The sequence below is a fragment of the Mchenga conophoros genome, linkage group LG22 (genome assembly GCF_057382185.1).
Source record: "Mchenga conophoros isolate Kocher_MC1m ecotype Shallow Benthic linkage group LG22, M_conophoros_male_GT1.1, whole genome shotgun sequence".
NCBI lineage: Eukaryota > Metazoa > Chordata > Actinopteri > Cichliformes > Cichlidae > Mchenga > Mchenga conophoros.
Window position 1 is genome coordinate 30,297,092 of NC_140546.1, and position 21,326 is coordinate 30,318,417.

The 21,326-nt window shown below is 39.9% G+C and overlaps 1 protein-coding gene across 1 annotated transcript in view; it reads right to left on the bottom strand.

Annotated features, from left to right (window-relative positions):
* Nucleotides 1-16,590, bottom strand: part of khdrbs3 (KH domain containing, RNA binding, signal transduction associated 3) — a 169,061-nt gene extending 152,471 nt beyond the window's left edge. Inside the window, exon 1 of the mRNA XM_085261278.1 lies at nt 16,115-16,590. Within this exon, the coding sequence (XP_085117404.1) occupies nt 16,115-16,205 (91 nt within the window). The 5' untranslated portion in view covers nt 16,206-16,590. The remainder of the gene's footprint in view (nt 1-16,114) is intronic.
* Nucleotides 16,591-21,326: the final 4,736 nt, after the last annotated feature.

Genomic DNA, 21,326 nt, shown 5'->3' on the forward strand with positions numbered 1-21,326 from the left:
TGGATGATGTGGATGATGGTTGCTGCTGCATATGTACTAGGGCTGCCACAAACGATTATTTTGATAGTCGACTAGTCACCGATTATTTTTGCAATTTGTCGACTAATCACATCACGCGTCCATTGGACGTAAAACATACAGCTTATTGCACCAGCATGCATCTGCTCTTATATAACTATCATTAGCTTACAGCTTTAAGTGTTTAAGGTATGTGCTAACTAAAAATAAAGACAAGATGATAGTTTATTAAATTTTAATGAAATTTGCCGATTGTTTCGGTGAAGTTTAATAAACGCAGCCGTCTGCTCGTTGCTATCTAAAATATAACAGGACACTGGAGTATATTCTCGAGCATCTCACACTTGTCTGCTTGACGTTTGTTCAGCTGTGTAAAAACTATAACTTTAGTCTCAGCCAAACCCATTTACTCAGGAACAAATAAAATACTGAAAAAAGCCAAACAATAACATTTTTAAGTTACCTAAGTCAGCGGTCCCCAACCTTTTTTGTGCCACGGACCGGTTTATGCCCGACAATATTTTCATAGACCGGCCTTTAAGGTGTCACGGATAAATACAACAAAATAAAACTATTCATAACACACGTGAAAAGACCCAGGAAAACCGAGTTAACGATAAAAACGATAACAAAATAACGCTGAAAACCGATAAAAACCATGAAAACTATACATTTCACACCTGAGCCTCAACTCTCGCGGCCCGGTACCAAATGACTCACGGACCGGTACCGGTCCGAGGCCCGGGGGTTGGGGACCGCTGAGCTAAGTGACTTATATATTATGTTTAACCTGAGTAGCGAAAGACGGCGGTGGGTTTGAAAACGATCTCGTCTTGATAAACTGAGCAGATATTTGAGGTTTACACAGTTACATTCTGGCCTGAAAATATGTTAAACATTTATTTTGTGACCCAGATAGAATAACAAGAGTAATATTATAACTAACTAGCTGCCGCCATTGTTGGAAACTGAGCAGGGCTGCGCTATGAATTCTGGGATAGGTTGGGCCACGAAGTATACACCCGACCCATCCTTCAAATCTGTGGAAATGAAGGGCGCATTTGTCGGAGTCTTCGGCCTACAAATGCGGGCACAGGAGGATGCGGTTCCTGAATTTGGACAAAGCTACGATAACGGACACTGCTTCTTCTTCTTCGACATAAATATTCACTGAAAATCTGATATAGATACAACATTAATTCAGCATTTTAAGCTTTCATTATTTTGTTTATTAATTTAATAATTTTTGTTTAATTCTTTTGTTTAATTGTCTTGTTTATGCACAATTTTGAAAATATATTACAAATAGCCAAACTGCATGGAAAAACATTAATTTTTCAGGGAAAACAGTAGTTTTATTGTACCAATACCTGTATCTAAAATTTTAAACCATACCCAGTGCTGTCAAGGACCTAGCAACACACACCTATGGCTGATCTTCTAACCATAGAGGTGGAATATCTGCTTACAGCATACTGCTGCCTAAACAAGTGCGCTTTGCATTATTTAAGCAGCTCTGACCGTCCGCTTTAATTGAGTCTCCTCTTGGACAGCCTTCCTAGTAGACAGCTCGAGGCAGGCCCTCAGCAAGGTATGCAAGCCGGTCGAGGAGGAAAACGCACATTTCTGTGGCATGTGAAATATGAATGCAGCGTTTAGACCTGAGGAGCGTGTTCAACATGGAAATTTGACAGTCTCAACATTAAATCAACTGAGCCCACGGCAAGCTTTGCGCCAGGTGGAGACTGTATTCTGTGAAATATGGTGATGAGATTGTGTGGACAATGATAGAGGTGCAAGGAAAGCCCAATGAGCCAAAAGCTGGAGAGTAATCATGCAATTATTAAGCACTGTGGCGTGGAATGAGCAAAAAAAGCGCCCAGAAAAGCCACAGCCCATAAGCTACAACAGGAATGCTCTTAGTATTGGACAGTGATGCTAAAACGATGCCTATTGGTAACGGCTTTAACCTTCTAGGACCTGGCGTCCACATATGTGGACATCACATTTTGGGTTATTTAGACCAAAATACTCAATTTTGCTCTACAAGGGCCTGATATCCACTTATTAGGATGTTATACTGCTGCTGTTCTATCAAACATTTAAACAAATATCCTCATATGTGGCTCTTATTTTTCATAAAAACAAAAATAAGGTAAAAAGAAAAAATCTCGTAATTCTTTGTTTTTACATTCATTGGGCCCCAATATGTCCAAATATCAAAGAGAAATTAAAAATGCATGCTGTGGAAGAGTTTGGGTCTTAGGAGGTTAAAAACAAAATTAACAAAAAAATAAACAAATAAAGCTCTTTAGTACATTAGTTAATGTTAGAAACAAAATTATAAACCTTTGATTTTATAAATTTAAGATACATCTTACTCAAGATTATTGCTATGTTTATGGAGCCAAATAATTTTGGCTCTTTTTTTTCTGATATTCATGGTATTTAGTACTTACTTGAGAATTACTTGCTAAGTGTACACTGTATTGTGCACATCAAGCAACCATGGCATTAACATCAGTTGCAGTCTTGTTTCTGTAGTGCACGTAAATATAAATAATTCTTATTTATCTTTTTACCGAGCTGTAGTTTATGATGGGCATATACTGAAAATGGCAAATGGAATATGGAGTATAACTGGCACATTGGTACACATGTGGTACATTGTAAAACCAAAACAGTGAGCTGAAAGCCACTAAAAGGCCCCATTTAGCTAGAGGAAAATACAGATAAGTGACATTTCTCATTGGGTTCATCACTTTAAGCAATTCCGTTTTCATTACATACATTTGTCATGGTTTTCTTCCAGGCCTTTAATGACATATATCAGCGGTCCCTAACCTTTTTTGCGCCACCGACCAGTTTATGTCCGACAATATTTTCACGGACCGGTCATTAAGGAGTCATGGAGAAAAAGACAAAATAAAACCAGTACTGGTAGCAAAAAAAAGAAGACTTATTCATAACACACAGGAAAAGACCCAGGGAAACTGAGTTAATGATAAAAACGCTAAAAAAATAACGATAAAAACCGATAAAGATAATCACATAAAGATAATCCCACCTGAGCCTAGGGGTGGGCGATAGAAACGATATAAGATAGAAACGATATAAATTTGGCCAACGATAGAGATTTTGACTATACCGCTCTATCACGATAGCGCATGTTGATGATGTCATCAAGCGGCACCTGTTTTGGTTGAAACCATCGCAGCGGCTAAAACTATTATCATATGCAAATTATGCCGGGCGAAAGTCATATCAAAGAGATGAAGCACTTTTGAAATATGGGGAAAGCCAAAAACTGCGCTTCCTCCACTTCCGTAACATTGATTCATTAATGTTGAATTCTCTCGCAGCTGCTCTATTCCCATGTTGTTGCAGTATATTAATAACTAACCTCGTATTGTGGACGAATAATCTCAGTTGTTCTCTATCTGCTACCCCTGGGAAAAATTTTCAGAAATCACAATATCTCTTTCCACTGCTATGCGGATGATATCCAAGTCTATTTCCCTCTGGATTTGGATCTCCAATCCCCGCTATCGCCGTTGCTTAACTGCCTGTGTGATGTCAGAGACTGGCTATTGCATAACTCGCTTACCCTCAATGAAAACAAAACAGAAATTATCGTCTTTGGTAGCCATATGCCGTTGAAACAGCTATCGGGGACCTTAGGTTCTTATGCCAGTCATCTATTGTCTACTGTCAGAAATCTGGGAGAAGTGCTGGACAGTTCCCTCAAATTAGATAAGCAAGTGGCTGCAGTGGTAAAAACCAGCTTCTACCAACTACGCCAAATTTCGAAGGCAATGCCTTACCTACGACACAAGGACCTTGAAAGGCTCATTCATGCTTTCATAACCTCTAGACTGGACTATTGTAATTCTCTTTACTTAGGCCTCCAACTCTCCCTCATCCAACGCCTACAATTAGTCCAGAATGCCGCAGCACGCCTTTTAAGCGGCATTAGAAGACAGGATCATATCACTCCTATTCTAGCTAACCTCCATTGGCTTCCTGTCAAGTACCGTATTGTTTTTAAAATTCTTCTATACACTTTTAAAATCTTAAATAACTTGGCACCCAGTTATTTGATTGACCTTCTTAATTTATATATCCCTACAAGGGCACTCAGATCCTCTAATCAGGGGCTCCTAATGCAACCAATGTCTCGACTAAAGATGAAGGGGGATCGTGCCTTTGCTTTTGCTGCACCAAAACTGTGGAACAGCCTGCCGGTTGATGTCCGTGCGTCGGAAACTATTCAATCTTTCAAATCACGGTTAAAAACCCATTTGTTTAAGCTTGCCTTTCAAACTACTTAGCTTAATTTCTTCCCGGTTCGTGCTTGTTGCAATAGTACCATCCTATAACTGTATTTTTTGTTGTTGATTGTTTTCTTTTGCTGTAAACCTGCAAGTATGGCTCGTCTGTGAAGCACTTTGTTGTACCTGTGACTTTTAAATGTGCTATAGAAATAAAATTGAAATTGAAATTGAAAATTCTCCTGACTGAAGTTTGGCCCGTGTATAGCATCCTGCTATGCGATTGCATTTGTCCCTGACCACCAGAATCCCTCACGTTAACTTTTATTGAGTGGAAGAAAGGTTGGCGTTCATCCTCCAGCTTCACTGTGCTAATGTTATGCTAACATAGCTATGTCGCTAGCAATCACGTAGCACAACATTATATACCAGGTAGTCCAATTTCAGTAACCCTGCAAACACCACTGCTGTTTGGTTTTCTTTCTTCATTTATGTCGGAAGTGGTAGCAGAGCTGTACGTTTTAATTAGTTTCAAAAAATCTCTCAGTCAGAACATGGTATGTCATGTTTAGGTGTAAACTAGCGAGCTAACTTCCTGTTAACTTATAACTCCGTTAAATTTAATAACTTCTGTTTTCATGGATGCATGGATGTTAAACTTAATTGTTACACCTGGTAAAGCAGCAACGCTGATGATTTTATTAAAGATTAAGGAATTTAGACCGTTTTTAACTCTCAGTGTTCGTTTGACTTTGGGACCTAAAGGGACGGAGTTTTGGACCCAGATTACTCCGTGAAGCTCCTCACTACGGCAGCCGTAATGCTCTGACAATCCATCAAGCAGTGCGGCTTACCAAAGTTGTACTAAAACATTTTTCAACAGATTTCTGCACGCCAAAATCAGTTCGAGGTCAGTAAGCACAACCAGAATTTATACATAAGGCACACTCTCGATTTTTGAGAAAATTAAAAGGATTTTAAGTGTGCTTTATAGTGTGGAAAATACGTTATACAGAAGAAAAGAATATATCGCGATATATATCGTTACCGCACTTGCTTCAAATTATATGCGATATGAATTTTAGGCCATATCACCCAGCCCTACCCGAGCCTCAACTCGGGTATCAAACGACTCAGTACCGTTCCATGGCCCGGGGGTTTGGAACCGCGGACATACATAATAATTATTATTAATATTATTGTGCAACACAGGTGGTTTAATCACTAGCTCCTCTACTCTATATGTTGAATGAATCTTAAGGCAACCATTTTTTACCCCTTCAAGGGGGTAAACACATATGTATATTTTTTATGTATAAAAAATATATGTGTGTGTTCCTAAGCAGTAGAAGCTACATATTTGTACCATATTTGTAAAAGAACATTGCAATAATTTAATAAAATTGCATGAGCTGTAAGAATTGCAAACTATTAAATATAAGAAGTTTCTCATAGTTTTTATTTCTCATATAAAAAACAGCTAATAAGCAGCTCTGATACACTCATTTATAATTGTGCAGGAGTGTGCTCTATAGCTCATGAGTTACACTTTGAGATTTGTATTTGTTAGTCAACAATGTGTTATTTCTCCTTTGAAAACACACAAAGCCTAGCTTTAAAGAGAAAATATACGCCCACATGTATGGAATGAAAAATTAAATTCCACATACACCAGTATGTGGCTGAGAATAACGAAGCCCTATGTAAATATGTGCTTAATAAAAACACATCAACTTCTACCAGAAGAAGATATATATAACATATAATACAGAAAAGTTTAGTCATTTAAATTAAAAGGTGCTAATGGAATTGTAACATTGGGAAGTATACATTTATATGTATTGTTGTGAATTTTAAAATGGATGCATTTTCTAACAGCCATTCATACACAATACACACTTTTGGAAACAGAGACACAGTAAAAATCCATTTCTGTCTCTACAGTTGTCTACACTAATACTAAAGAGTTGGGTCTTAACTATGTGGACCACGTTGAAGGCCCAAAACAGATACATATACATATATTCATACTTCTTTGCAAATTTTGCCTCATTTTAAGGATTTTAAGGTTTACTACCAGTCTGTGTGTGGCCAAATAAGTTAAAATACTAACTTTACTTTTAGATTTTAAGGTTTTACTAAATTTAAAGTAGATAAAAAACATTTAATATGTTCTAAGAAGTATCTAACTCTGTCTCTGTCTTTAATATTGGTGGTGACTGCTGGGTTTTCTCTGGTAGTCAGGTTCCTCCCACAGGAGTGTGCTTTATTGCTTATGAGTTTTTTTTATTTGTTAGTCAAACGCTGTTTTTTTTTCTTTCGAAACTCACAAAGTCTAGCTTTAAAGAGGGAGAAATCCGCCTACATCGTTGGAACACAAAATCTAATTCCACATATATATCAGTAGGTGACTGAGAATAAAAACACGACTTGATAAATATGGGCTTAATGAAAACGCATCAACATCTATCAGTCTTCCTCATGAAGGCAACAAAGAAGCTATATATATATGTTTTATATATCTATAAAACAGCAGGTTGCTAATGGAAATGTTGCATTGTGAAGCAAATATGTATTGTTATGAATTCTAAAATGGACACATTTTCTTGCACACACTCATACTTCATATACTCACTCAGAGAAAAGGATGCAGGAAAAATCCATTTGTGTACCTACAGGAATAATCTACATGATTACTGACTGAATAAAATAATGACATGAATAATTATTGGACCTTAAGGTAACTATGTGCACCGTTTTAAACGTCCAAAAGGTTCATATATATGTTACCAGGCAGTAAAAGATACATATTTGCACCTGGAAGTAAAAGTATGTATCCTTTACAACACCAGGAAACATCCAAAGGACAAAAAAATTTTCTCTAAGAATTTAAGATTTGTTCTCCTGTCCTCTCACAGGGCAAAGATGTACATGCTAGGTAAGTATTCCCCAAATCTATTGTGGGTTCAGATACAAAATAAAGCTTTGAGGAGTCAGTAAAGTTAGAAAGGCCACATACATACCTACCCAACTCAAGAAATTACCTGAATAGGTACCCCTATGTCACCCTTTGTAAAGGGTCTTCTTGTTAAAATAAGTACCCCCTCAAAAGGATACAATAGACATACCTAAGGACAGAATATGCTTTGAGCACTCAGAAAAGTGTTTTATGAATGCAGTCTATTTACCATTCTAATTGATAACTAGTGATTGTGTTTGTTTACATGTACCAGTGTGACTCTATAACTTGAGTAACATTAACATACTCCAGGTTTTACATTTTAACTGTATTAAAGCTTATCAGGTGCACCTTCGAAGCGGCTCATTACTGCTGCCCTAATGAGCGAGAACATGCATTTCACATTAGCGGAGAAATCAAGAAAAATATGTGATCCGTCACGCCTGCAAACAAGCAGGATTTTGGAAATAGCCGGGGTGTGCCTGCGTTCGTCCTGGCCTACAATTCACCCCTGGATTCCAGTGGGAGCTGCTGCGAAGCAGGAGACGGCGCTCCGCAAACAGCCCTCAGCCACGGCAACGCTCTGCAGACTCGTCTGCATGCAAAGCCAGTTTCTGGAGCTCCGCTTTTCTGCTCACTTACAGTTCACTTGCGAGTTCACTACATCTGTGGGTCAGATCACCAGTCAGGTCATGGCCTCAGACAGATTCAGTGCTGTGGCTGCGCCTTCACCTCCACCTCGCTGTGTGGCTCAGCGTGTCGGCCCGCCGCAGAGCCGCAGATCATTATCACTATCAAGTACTGTTTCCCCAACAAAATGATATCTCTGCCTTTGATCCTATGCCAAAGCTTATTTCTGCACACTTTGGGCATTGTATCCCACAGATTGCTCTCACTCAGGACACAAAATCAAGCATGGCTAAAAATACCCTCTGTTCTTCTGATGAGACGGAAATGTATGAATTAACAATAGGAGCATCATGTCTGAATTAAGGTTACTTTCCCACACCTGCTCATTTTTTGCAGATGTTCTGTGTGTGTGTGTGCGTGCATGCGTGCGTGTGTGTGTGTGTGTGTGTGTGTGTGTGTGTGTGCGTGCGTGTGTGTGTGTGTGTGTGTGTGTGTGTGCTTGTAGCTGTTAGGGGTTTTTTTTGATGGGAAAGCTAGCTCAGGCTGTTAATGTAATCCAAACATTGTGCCAGGCTCCCGCTGTGGAGTATCCAATTAAAAAAAGCATCTTATGTGTGGGACTGAGGTTACAATGTCCAAACTGGGCCAGAGGTCCTGAAAGATTCAGAGCGGGCTGCATGCAGCTCTGCAGACACATCCTGAACAAAGAGAATACATCTGCTGCAAGGAGACACTTGTTTACAACTAGAAACCCACACAAAAACATGACTGTCTGTCCTTTGAAGCACAGCAAATTTTGTTTCAATGATCTTTAATAATCAAAGGTGTACACAAAAAGTTTGTATCTTCTGCCTGATATTGTGGAGGACTGCAAAAATGCCACGGTGGGTGGTACAACTCCAAGGTGATCAAGGCTGTCAGCTTTACCTCCTTTTAATATTTAGCTCATCAGTGTGCATCGAGGCTGCAACGTCAAACGAGAGCTGAAAAATCTTTGAATCTCTCGCATTTTCGTCACATAGTCTAGCACCTCACTTTAGAGCCAAACAAAATGAGTTGACAGCGAGGAGCTAATCAGGAGTAGAGTAACACCTACACGCAGAAAAAAAGCTTACATTTCCAAAAGCATTATCAACAAGACTGTCAATAATGTGTCTTTAAAGTTGTCCTCTTTTTTTCTCTATGCTTTTATGTAACTTTCTTTTTGAATTTTGTTGTCATGGCTTGTGTTTGGTTTAAGACATCCATCTGTAACACTTTTCTCTACTCCATCAAAAACAAGTAAGTAAAGGTTCATCCAATATTCATTTTCTTTGTTGATGCTGTACTATTAAAAAGACAAGGCCTGGTCATTTGTAAAGAAGTTTGCACTCATTTCCATTATTATTACTATTAGGGCTGAATGATATATCGCATTTGCGATAATATCGCGACATGATCAAGTGCAATTTTCTAACCGCAAAGGCTGCGATTATACTCTGGACATGTCCAAATTCATGGGCTGCATCCTCCTGAGGCCGCATTTGTAGACCGATTACGTCACAGCGACGTGCCGAAGGCTGTCCAAATTACTACCATATCCCAGAATTCATAGCGCGGCCCAGCCAAACTCCAGTTTCCAGCAATGGCGGCCGCTACTAAGTTTTAAAATTACTCATACTAATCTTTCTGGGTCACAAAATAAACTTTTAACATATTTTCAGGCGAGAAAGTAGTTGTGTAAACATCAAATATCTGCTCGGTTTATCAAGATATCCCATATTTGTAAAAGTGCTTCGACGTTTTCAGAGGCGTCTGCTACCCACCAGCTCGACAGCTAGCCGGGAGCTCGAGGGTTACTGATGCGGCCGAGAACGGCACAACTCCCGGCACATCATTTTCAGATCACCGCGGAGTTTCGCTGCTCGGGTTAAACGTAATATATAAGTCACTTAGACAACCTAAAAATGTTATTGTTGGGCTTTTTTCAGTGTTTTGTTTGTTCGTGAGTAAATCGGTTTGGCTGAGATTAAAGTTATTAGATTAGATAAAATAAAACTTTATTAATCCCCCGGGTGGGTTCCTCCTTGGTTTTTACACAGCTGACTAAACGTCAAACAGAAAACTTATTAAACAGAAGTATGAGACAGTCGAGAATTTACACCAGTGTCTGGTTATATTTTAGATAGCAAGAAGCAGACGGCCGAGTTTATTAAACTCCACCGAGACAGCGGTGACGCTAATCAGAACTAGCCTTCTGATTAGCTAATCAGAAGGCTAGACCGTCCAATTTCACGCCTTTAAACTTTAAAGGCGTGTTTGTGTGTGTGTTTATACAATTGCTATTATGTTTGCACTTTATGTGTAATGTTACTGACTACAGAGATCAGTAAGATGTGTGTATTTTTTATTTATTAGTTTTATTTATTTAATATTATTTTTTAATTGAATGACTGTCTAGTAGTTCACAGATGTCGAAAAACTGAGTGTGGTAAAGCCACTGATTTTTTTTATGTATATTTCTGCAATCTGCACATTGTACTGACTTTCATTTTAATGTTTACACCAGGGTTCCTTGTCAGCACTTTATGCTCAGATGTTTGTAAGCTAAAAATAAACTATTGTGTATGTTCAAATATACTGTTGTGATTGAAGAAGTTAAATAAAAATGTCAGTCATCAATTCATGCATCACCTCATGTCATCATAACAGAGGTCTGTCTTCCAGGAAAGAACAGTTTAAAATTAATGTAATATAGTATTGGCCATACTATATGATGTATTGCTTGTCTTTGTTTAATAATACAGAAGACAAATACCTTAAAAAATAATCGCATATCGCATCGCAATCGCAATCTTGGGGCAAAAAATCGCAATTAGATTATTTTCCATAATCGTTCAGCCCTAATTACTATTAATATGTAGAATTTGTAGACAGGGGAGGATTTCTAGGACCTCATGCTTTATAGTTTCCATAGCCCTGACCAATCACATTTGAGCAGGCTTTGCTGCAAGCAGGTAACTGGCCTATCGGACATCATGTGGCCTTTAACTTATCTAATTTTGCTAATTTGGCAAAGCAGCTGATGAGTTCCCAGACTGAGTTTAAACAAATATAAAATGTATTAACATATCATATGTGCTAACCATAACTTTAATACATTTTGGGAGAGCAGCACCAACAGTAGCAAATGGTGCTTTGCAATATCAAACTGACAAAAAATACAAGAATCTAAATTATCTGTTGAGATTATTTAAAATATAACACTAAATGTTATATTTAGCTACAGCTCAGGTGGTAGAGCAGGTCATCTACTGATCGGAAGGTTGGTGGTTCGATTCCTGGCTTCCCCTAGTCTGCATGCCAAATATCCTCGGGCAAGATACTAACCCCAAATTGCTCTCCGATGCATCCATCGGAGTATGAATGTGTGTGAATGTTAGCTATAAAGCACTTAGAAAAATGTGCTTGTGTGAATGGGTGAATGCACAAGTTGTGTTAAGCGCTTTGAGTGCTCAGATGAGTAGAAAAGCGCTATATAAGAACCAGTCCATTTACCATTCAGGGCATTTATTTTTTTTTACATAGTTTAATAGTATCATTCACATCATAACATAGCTCAAAAGCTTCTGTGTTAATTACAGTTAGGCGTGTCCACAACATAGACAGCATAAGCAAGGTAAACTGTCAATAAAATCCATAGAACTGCACAGTTAGGTTTGAAAACTGTTCCATAATTTGAGGTCTGCACTTTTGACGTTGAAACAGAGAGTCAGTGGGACTGTGTCTTGCTGCTACATCATCTTAAATCAGTCATGTGATTTGGCCATTTGTTGACTCTCGAGACTTAATTATAAAATGTCTCATTAATCCTAACCTTTTAATATGTGTATATTCACATGCTAACCTTGTTGTAACTAGGGTTTCTACAACAAGCAAAGCCAAACAGACCTCAGCTGACCTGTGCTGCATCTATCCACTGGGAATTCCCGGTCACAACAGGTGGAAACAAACCCAGCCTCAGAGCTAGTCTACGCCTAGTGCCAGTCCCAAGATCGGATAAATAGGATGGTTGCACGATGAAGGGCCTCCTGTCTAAAATGTATGCCAAATCCATTGGATCCATCAACTGTGGCAATCCCTTGGAAAAAGCTTCCCAACGCCCCCCACCTTTTTCTCCTCCTGTTTGCACAGGGACTGTAGCTGCTGGTCTCTCTGCACTACCACAAAATTAAGAATTAACAATTGCATCGCACTTCATGAATCCTGTACAACACTGTATCAAGTCCCTTCTCCCCTTATAGTCACCAGGGTCTGGCAACTTTTCTAATGGAAAGACAGTGGCTCCTAAAATTTATTTTTACACTCTAAATTTATTTTCCTGTATTCTATGTGCATTACTACAGTGACTGTAAGCTAGGCTTCCAGACCTGCAGGTGATGTACAGCTGAACACTGCACCTGAACGCCTCCTGTGCAGACCCACGCAGAGCACCAGAGCTGCTGCTCTGCTAACATTCTGCACGCTGCGCAGACACACACGGCTTAAAGCAGATTCATTTCCCCCAAGTCAGCAAACAGTCCCACCTTTATCTATTATTTTACCGCACATTACTTCTTAGATGCTTTGATGTCATCACTCGGGTAGCATGGCTTGCTAGATTTCTCCAATTTGCATCTCCACTGAGTGAAGAGAACAATAAAAGCCTTGTTCACTAAGGGGAACAAAGCACACAGTGGATCACATCAAATATGAATTGAAGCGAAGTAGAATTCCAGTAATAATGTGAAATTTAAGATTGTTTCTAAGATCCTGGATGAACTTTTGCTCTCAAAACAACTAGTTAAATTCACAATGGAAATAACAATTTTTTACAGTCGTGATTTCATGTTAATAACAGACGCACTTCCTGCCACATGAGGTGTTTTCGTACCTGGAAGCACTTCATTAGTATGCTGCTGAGGATTTTTCATTCCAGGCAGACTGTTAGTCCTGCTTGTCTCTTGTTTTGGCTTAAGATATTCCTCCAGCTCCAAGAGCCTGATGCTGCCTGTATGCGGCTTGTCACAGGGGGAAGAGATATGCTCTTTGCGGGAGAGGAGCTTTGCGAATGGCTCAAACTTATCAAAGCAGTCCGCCCCGTCCCCGAGCTTCCAATACAATGCCCCCCTAATTTTTCCTGAATGGAAGTCTCTCCAGACCTGGAGTAATCTCATATTCGCCGTGTGCACGCAGTAACTCCAGTTACTCCGGCTCTGTTCCCTGCATCCCCTGCCAATTGCATAATCAAGTCCAGAACTCATCAGCAAGATGGCAGAAGAAGTGCTCTATTAAGCCGCATCGTGTTCCATCTGTTGTGTAAGAGAGAGATAACAGTATTTACAGTTTTGGAGTTGTGGCAGACTGTTTCGGCCAAATTTTGTGCACCGCAGAGTACCGCTTACTTCATAAAATGTCACGGATTAATTCTGCCACTGCGACAGCGTCCAAGTGCAATCTTTGCCCTCGACGAAAATATCGCCAACTAACTTTATTGGAAGTACTACATTAAGAACTTGTTGTACAATATTTTACTTCACACTCTTTTTTTTAATTTCTTTTTTGGCATATCCTGGCCCATACTTTAAGTATTCACTCACTTTTATTCCATTCCGGTAAGAGGCTAATATTTGCTAGAACTCTACAGAAGACCTGCCATGTGGATAAAGGTCTTTAAGAGAGAGTCTGTCACAGAGGTGGCTGGTAAGTGTCTTTCAACTAGCATTAAGGATTCGGTGCTGCCATCTTCCCTCTATCAGCAAGGGAAATGAGTGTTGTTAGAAAAAAAAATCTAACCTAGATCTGAAAAGGAGCTGATAACCAAAAGTGCTGAGTGAAACAAAGGCTTATCTGCCTTACTGAGTGGAATGAATTTACCTTACTGTACATGAATCAGCTCAATGAAAAATGCTGCTTTTTCAAATAAGACCCAATGGTTGATATTGTGAGGCCTCCAAAATATACAGACCTAACAGAGGACAGTTACTCTGTTAGTCTAGAGTCACTTCTGTTTACATTTCACTATATATAAAAAAGGAGATCAAAGCCTTTTGGCTCTTGCATTTTTCATTGTCTACCTTCCAGTAAAGAATGTGCCACACTTTTAAACCAGTCACTTTCATCAGTAGGCTGTGAGACAGAGCAGCGCAGTGGAATAGTTTTATTTATAATATTGTGCAAAAACCTGTTAAAACAGAAAGTCAGTCACAGAGTTTGTGCTTTACACTGTGCTATCTATATTTTTAATATTTAGGAGCATGTATAGGAGTGTAATAGAAGTATAATTGCTTCATTTTTCTGTGTACGCTTCTGTCCTTGCAGAACCTTATAGAAAAACAAGGTGCAACACTCACTGGACTGTTAACGGGACATGGAATATTTAACACACCTGACTTTTACATAAAACCACCATGTTTTTATTACGATTTACTCCGAAAAGAATTTGAGCAAACTGACCTAAAGAAAAGTTAGTTAACCTAAAGTTAATCCCATCCAAGTTCTTTATTTTCGATGTGCCGTACTTAAGGACGAGTCAAGACCTTGACATCTCTAATTTTAAGTTAGATACCCATTACACAACCTCAATACAGTAATCTTTATAGTACGTACAGTCAGAAAATGTTGGCATAAAGGACCCATTTTTAACTAAGTGTTTACATCGTGTGTTAAGAGACAGCTTGTGTTCATATCCCCCCCACACTGCAGCACATTTGAACAATATTAACAATGATCATCTCAGTCATAGTGGCCCATTAGCAGCTCAATCTTTACACTGTTCTCGCACACGCAAACACTGGGAGCCGCAAAGCACATCTACACTAATCAATCTTTGTCCTCAACACAACTAAAACAACCAAGGCAACAGCACAAATTTAGAGATTTGGACGCAAAAGTGAAAGCTCAAACAAGTATGCACAACTATACTCTTCACTAGGTGTGCAAAACAGACGGAAAACTCAAAATAATTAAGTACATTTTAAACACCTGCATACATTACATTAAAGAGCCTATTTTAAATTAAGGGCCCACCCATTAACTGCTTTCCTGATTTCCCTTTTCCTGTCATTTTCAGATCACTTTACATGTTCTTTTATATTGGCTCAAACAACCAGGGATCAAAATAACCTGTAAACTGATTGTAACTATGGCAAACTCCCGCATCTTAACACCATTAAACTTGATTCGTGCCTGGCTTTGCTCTGAGCCCCAGCGAACCCTTTTAACCCTGAGATCCCCCAAGTTTGCGAGACAGCGAGTAGAACTGGCGCAGCTGTCGGCATAAAAAGAGCTGGGATTCAACAGAATTAGTTACAACCCAGAAGGACTGCTTACAGACCTGGGCTCCTTGTCTCGTCTGTTACCTGTAAAGGCACCAACAGCCTGCTCGACTCTCGAACAAAGCCCGTGAGTGCTGCTTGAAGGATGCACTTGGCTGCTGTAAAAGCACACTCCTTAGAGCTCAGGAGTCTCCAGAAAGTGTTTGCAAGAGAAAAAGGGGGGGGGACCCCGACAGCTTCAAAGCAGGACCCTGTGCAGCGGATTAATTAAAGCGTCTGCATGCGAGCGCTTTTGTCGCTCCATCCACACACACACACCATTTCAGTCACGTCCGTGTCTTCAAAATAGGAAACACTTCTATCTGAATAAAGAGCGATTATTCCTGCGCTGGCACCACAGCTCACACATGTCAGCACGGGGATAGAGATGAGGGCAGCCTGTAAACTGAGATGTCATTCCGTTCCTTTCACGAACTGCAGGCTAGCATTTCACGGTATGCCATCAGAAAAAGAAAAAAAATATATAGGATATTCAGATATTCACTTTACCGGCATTTCCCCGGCTTTATGACATATCATATCCACTAATTGCAAACTAATTAAGACGAGCTGAAATGTCATCATTCACGCCAAGGCTTGGCCAATTTAAAGGTTTGAAGGTGCAGTGTTTAGTCTCTCCTGCCATATTTTATTCACTACTGGAGGCTAAAGCACAGTGTGAGCATGAAAACTTGGCAAAACAGCCCTGTTGCTAAAAAGCACCTGGCTGTGCTAGTGTGACCAAGGGGAAATTTGTAAGTACCTCTTATTTTTAACTCAAAAGTGGGCGGACTGCTGATGTCGTGTAGCCTGGAGACCAAACGTTAAAAACTAAAAGTTCTTACTAAACATTTTTCGCGCAGCTCAAGTGTTTACTTCAGTGTTTATCCAGGGACGCTTACCTTGATCCAGTAGCCGCAGGGAGTGCTGAAAAGACGGATCCAGCGTGTCCTTCTCTGCCATGAGCTCCGGTAAGTACTTTTCGCTCCCCATCTTGTCCTGCGCTGCTTTCTGGGCTTCCAGCTACACTGCTCAAACGCAATTCAAGAAAAGATCAAAACAAAAACTTGCTCGGCGTCCAGGAGGCTCCAAGTTGGGAATATTTGTGTGGGGGGAGGAAAAAACGCGGGCTCTAATGTCATCCGCGCTCGCGCTAGAAGAGCATTTCCCAGTCCTCGCGGAATACACACACACTCTCTCTCTCTCTCTTTCGCACGCGCGTGCGCGCACACACACACAGTGAGCGTTTAAATTTGAACGGTAGGTTTTATCCCATCCAAGCAGAAGGCAAAGCCCAGCTACGCATTACACCCGGAGCGGTCCTCTCCTCTGTGGGTGAAGGGGCTCTTTGAAGCTCCCTCTGTTGTATCCAGAGCTGAACCGAGGCGGAGGCAGTGATTGGTCGCCGCGCGCTCACGTAGCGGGCGGAAGGGGGCGGAGCGACACTTGGGAGCTGTCCGCGGTGCTGAGTCCCGCAATTACCATATCATTATCATAAAATCACCATGAAGAGTGGCAATTGAGAAACACCCAACTAAAGCAAACACTCCAAGAGTAAGAGTGTGTTTTGTTCTGTGCAATGTAAATAATGCACATTACTTCCACTACAGCTTATTACACTCTAAAGCCCCTTTATTTTTCAAGATACACAGCACAATTTGCAACGAGTAAAAAGATGCTATTAGCATAATAAGTTTGTGTTTGAGCACTGGGAGACACAATAAGGGTGTCTAAACCAGGAAAGTGTAAGTTTCAGAACCAGTCTACGACAGCCATTCCTTGTTATATTAATCCGTACCGAAATTAGTTGGCAGTCCAAGATGGCGGCACTGAACTTTACTGCTGAAACATTAGTAAAGCTGTAAACTTTTACTCTGTACTGCCACCGTTGTGTATTTTTTGTCTAACTAACTAAGCCATATGCAGAGCACTGATAAGTACTATGCTGATATTACTACCGGATTGACTCTACCTTGCTAAGAACCAAAATAAATCCTGTTTTACTCGCTCCTTGTGGAACACGGTCACTAGCGGCATTCAAGTTCTGAGGTATCTGGAATGCAGTCTTAGAAACACTACAGAAACTTCCATTTTTGTATTGTTGCGGTTGAAGGCAATGACTATTATCACTTTGCTGCTAGAAATTCTCTGCTGCTGCTCACTTCATGACTGAAGATAATGGATTCTATAAAGCAACCCATGGTGTTGTGATGTCCCTAATACTAACAGAAATGCATTTTACTGCAATTGAAACCTATAAAAATCAAAAAATAAAACTCAGTATGTCTCAGCCACTTTTATCAAAAACACAATGAACATTTCCAGAAGTTGTTTACCTCACCAAATGTACATTTTGGGGAGTTTTTGTACTCCATGGGACCCCCATTCAATATTATACCTACAATATCTCCTGAGCTCTTCCAGAGAGAGGGAGACATCCATTATATTTGAAGTTCATCAAAGTGTACATCACACACTTCATTTCCTGCATTCTGGTGAATTTTTATGCACCAGGTGACAGCACATCATAAACTGGAATATAATGCAGGGAGGTTCAGGCATTCTCAGCTATTCTCATTTTTTAATATTACGCCTGCTGAGTCAACACACAGGACTTCTCATGTTGGAATATTGGTTAATATAAGAGAGGAAAACAAACAAGCAATGAGAGAAAGGAAAAAAAAACAAAAAACAGGAAAAAAAAAACCCAAAATAACAAGCCACAACCTGGGAGGGATTATGATATTAACCAACCCTTTCCATAAGAACCACACAGAAGTTGGCTACAAGATCACTGAGCTTCACATTCCTGTTAACACAGACAGAAGTTTGAATGTGTTCGTACTTTGTAGAAGTGCGCTATCTGTACATTGGGCCACACCTCTTAATCTTCCACAAGTGTATAAAATCACACACCTAGCAATGCAGTCTGCCTTTGAAAGCATTTGTGAAAGAAGGAGTCAGTCTATAGAGCTCACTGAAATCAAATCAAATCAAATCAAGTGAAGTACTTCAGTAGGATGCAAGAAGTGTGAAATTTCTTCCCTCCTAAATATTCTATGATCAGCCCAAAGTGGTATCACTGCAAAGTGGAAGGATTTAGGAACCATGGCAACTCAACCAGGAAGTGGTGAACCAGGTAAAGTTACAGAGTGAGGTAACTGAGCACTGCTGTGCATATTGTGGACTGTAAAAGTCACCAACACTCTGCCGGCTCAGTAAGCAAAAAGTTCCAAACCTTCTCTCGCTTTAACATCAGCACAAAAAGTGTAATGTGTAGGTGGCCCAGTGCTTCTGTCCACATGATTCAATTTTAGTGTTATATTTTAGATGCAGATATTCCACATGCATTGGAAAGCTTTAGTTTTTCATTTTGTCTCTTCCCCTCACCCCCAACCAGTTGCAGCAGATGGATGCCCCTCCCTGAGCATGGTTCTGCTAGAGATTTCTTCCTGTTAAAAGGAAGTTTTTCCTTCCCACTGTCACCAACAGCTTGCTCATAGTGGGTTGTCTGACTGTCTTTTTTTCTCCATATTACTGTAGGGTCTTTACCTTACAATGTGAAGCGCCCTCAGGCAAATCGTGTTGTGATTTGGTGTTGTATGAATAAAATTGAATTGATTTTTGCAGATTTTAAATCTAACTTATATTGTAGTATTGTAGTCCAAGCTACCTAGTAGTAATAAAAGATGCAATATACATTCATAAATCATTAATTAACTTTTTATGTTAGTATATTTTTATACCAAAAGTTTTGCACAATTAAGTACGATTATGAGTTTCACTGGAGAGACAATCCTAAAAAAAAATCCCTCTTTGCAAATCAGTTGTTTAACACCAAACAATCATGTGCACTTTTGATGTAACACAGTCTGAACTTGCAGTGCTTTCGACACTACTTTTTTGCAGTGGATTTATTTCTGACTCGTTTTCTCAGTTTTGCGAATCAGAATTTAAAAAGCCACTACACAACAGTGACTGCAAAGTGATGAGATATGCTGGGGGAATAGCATTAAATACAATATCTGTAAACTCTTTAATGAGTAAGAGACACACAGTGAGTCACTGTGTTTTAAGGGCATAAATCTAGTCTGCACATATTTGTTTTCCAAGCCTTTCTCTCACACATGTTAGAAATAGAAACACAAGGTGTGGGCATAGAAATGACTGTTGATAAGTGCTGACAGATCCACCCAACAGATGTATGTATGAAAATAGATTTCCACAGATGCTTTTTTGACTGTTTAAATCCTGTGAAAATTGCTCATGTATTAAAACACTGGGTGTCACTCAAGGCTACACAGGCGAGGCTATTCGGGGCAGATACAGGAACATCTCGCGTGGTGATATGTGCTCTTTATTCATTTAAACAATTGATTAGGACAGCGTGACTCTTTGTTAAGGACAACATGTCAATAGTTCTAAAAAAAATCCATTCACCTTCTTATAGGTCAGCCATGTGTTTCTCCTGGGCGTGATTATGAATTTATTAAATAAGTAGGAGCTGCTGCTGTTGAGAAAACACAGCCACAAAAAAAAGGCCTGCGGACAAACTTAGTGAGTCTCCACACAACTGGCACCAGCGACATTAAATGGCAGATACAGAGCTTATCCAGGCGGCAGATATCTAAAGATACGTCCACTTTTATCAGATGGAGCCCAGCAGTTCCTGGAAACACGCACAATGACAATGAATACCAAAATGTATTTGTGAGGAAATTTGTGCGGTGCGGTGTTCGAACAGATGGGAAGGTAACAGGATTTGCACATAGGCTTCATATTTGTTTAAGAAAAAAAAGTGGTAAAAGAAAAAAAGAAAAAGATAAGAATTCTGTCAATATTTGTGGAGGATGCTGCGGTAGCCTCAGGTGGGCGGCTATCTGTAGGCTGATCAGCACTGGTTATATAATTGAGAATTTTTTTCCCTTCCCCTCTCCATTCTATTTCAATAACTTGGAGAAAATGTGACCCAGAGGCTAAAAGCAAGATGGGTTTATGTATATTTATCAGCGTTTATATTCTCCATGAACTTTGGAATGCGCTATTGGTTATTTTTCTTTTTTTTATATATTGCTTGATATTTGTGCTCTGGAATAACCGCTCAGGGCATTAATGATTGTAAAATAAACAGCGCGCAGTGAAAATGAATGGGTAGAAATATGCACGCTGAGGTCTGTGAGCTTAGGAGTCAACCGCGCAGATAGAGAAACTGCAGTGGCGCAAAGAAGGCATGCGTCATGCAACGTCCCACTTTAGACATGTGAGCCCTCCCCACCACCAGCACACCGTCACCCCTCCCCTCCTGCTTTGATTCTTCCCAGACTCTCGTTTATGTGTGATTCACGGCAAAGAGAAATGCATTATGAATCAGCTTACTTTTTAATCTCTCCCAGAGACCATTAAAAACCGGCTCAAATGCACTAATCTCCTATTCAGAGGAGCGACTTATTTATAGATATGCTTGCCATCTGTTGCTCCTCGTCTTCTTAAACAAAGCCTGGCGTTACCGTTGATGTTTGGACCAAAGTTACAGGGGCCTATACCTGGAGATGCTGGCTTTTTTAAAATTTATTTATTTATTTATTTAATATTTTTAAAAAATTTTATTGAAAGGGAGCTCAGTGCTGTAAGTGATTGCAACACATCAGCTCCAATGAAAATAATCATGGTTTATGGTGGTGTTGGAGGGACCCCCTCCCACCCCCTTCTACACAAGTCACGGGCAACCAAACGGGCAGCAGGGCGGGGTGTAAGCAAAGCTGTGAGGTATGTTCTGTCAGGCGGGTGTAAAGAATGAACAACAGCGGGCTATTACATTGACAAAGTGTTATTTTGATCATTAGAGAATGGCTGGCCCTCCAGCCCGTCCCAGCCCACTAAATATGATGTCGGACTGCTACACCTAGACAGGCTGTGCAGCGCCCCGGGGCGTCATAAATGCTACATGCACCCATACTATTACATCTGCAGTCTTCTGCTTTCAGGGTCAGCGTTTTCTTTTTTTTTTCTTTCGTTTCTCTCTCTCTCTTTCTTAACAAGAAGAGTTAATCAGAGCCGGAGACAGCAAATGTTTATTGATTTCAATGTCTTGTCAGCTTTCAGTCTTCTTAGAAT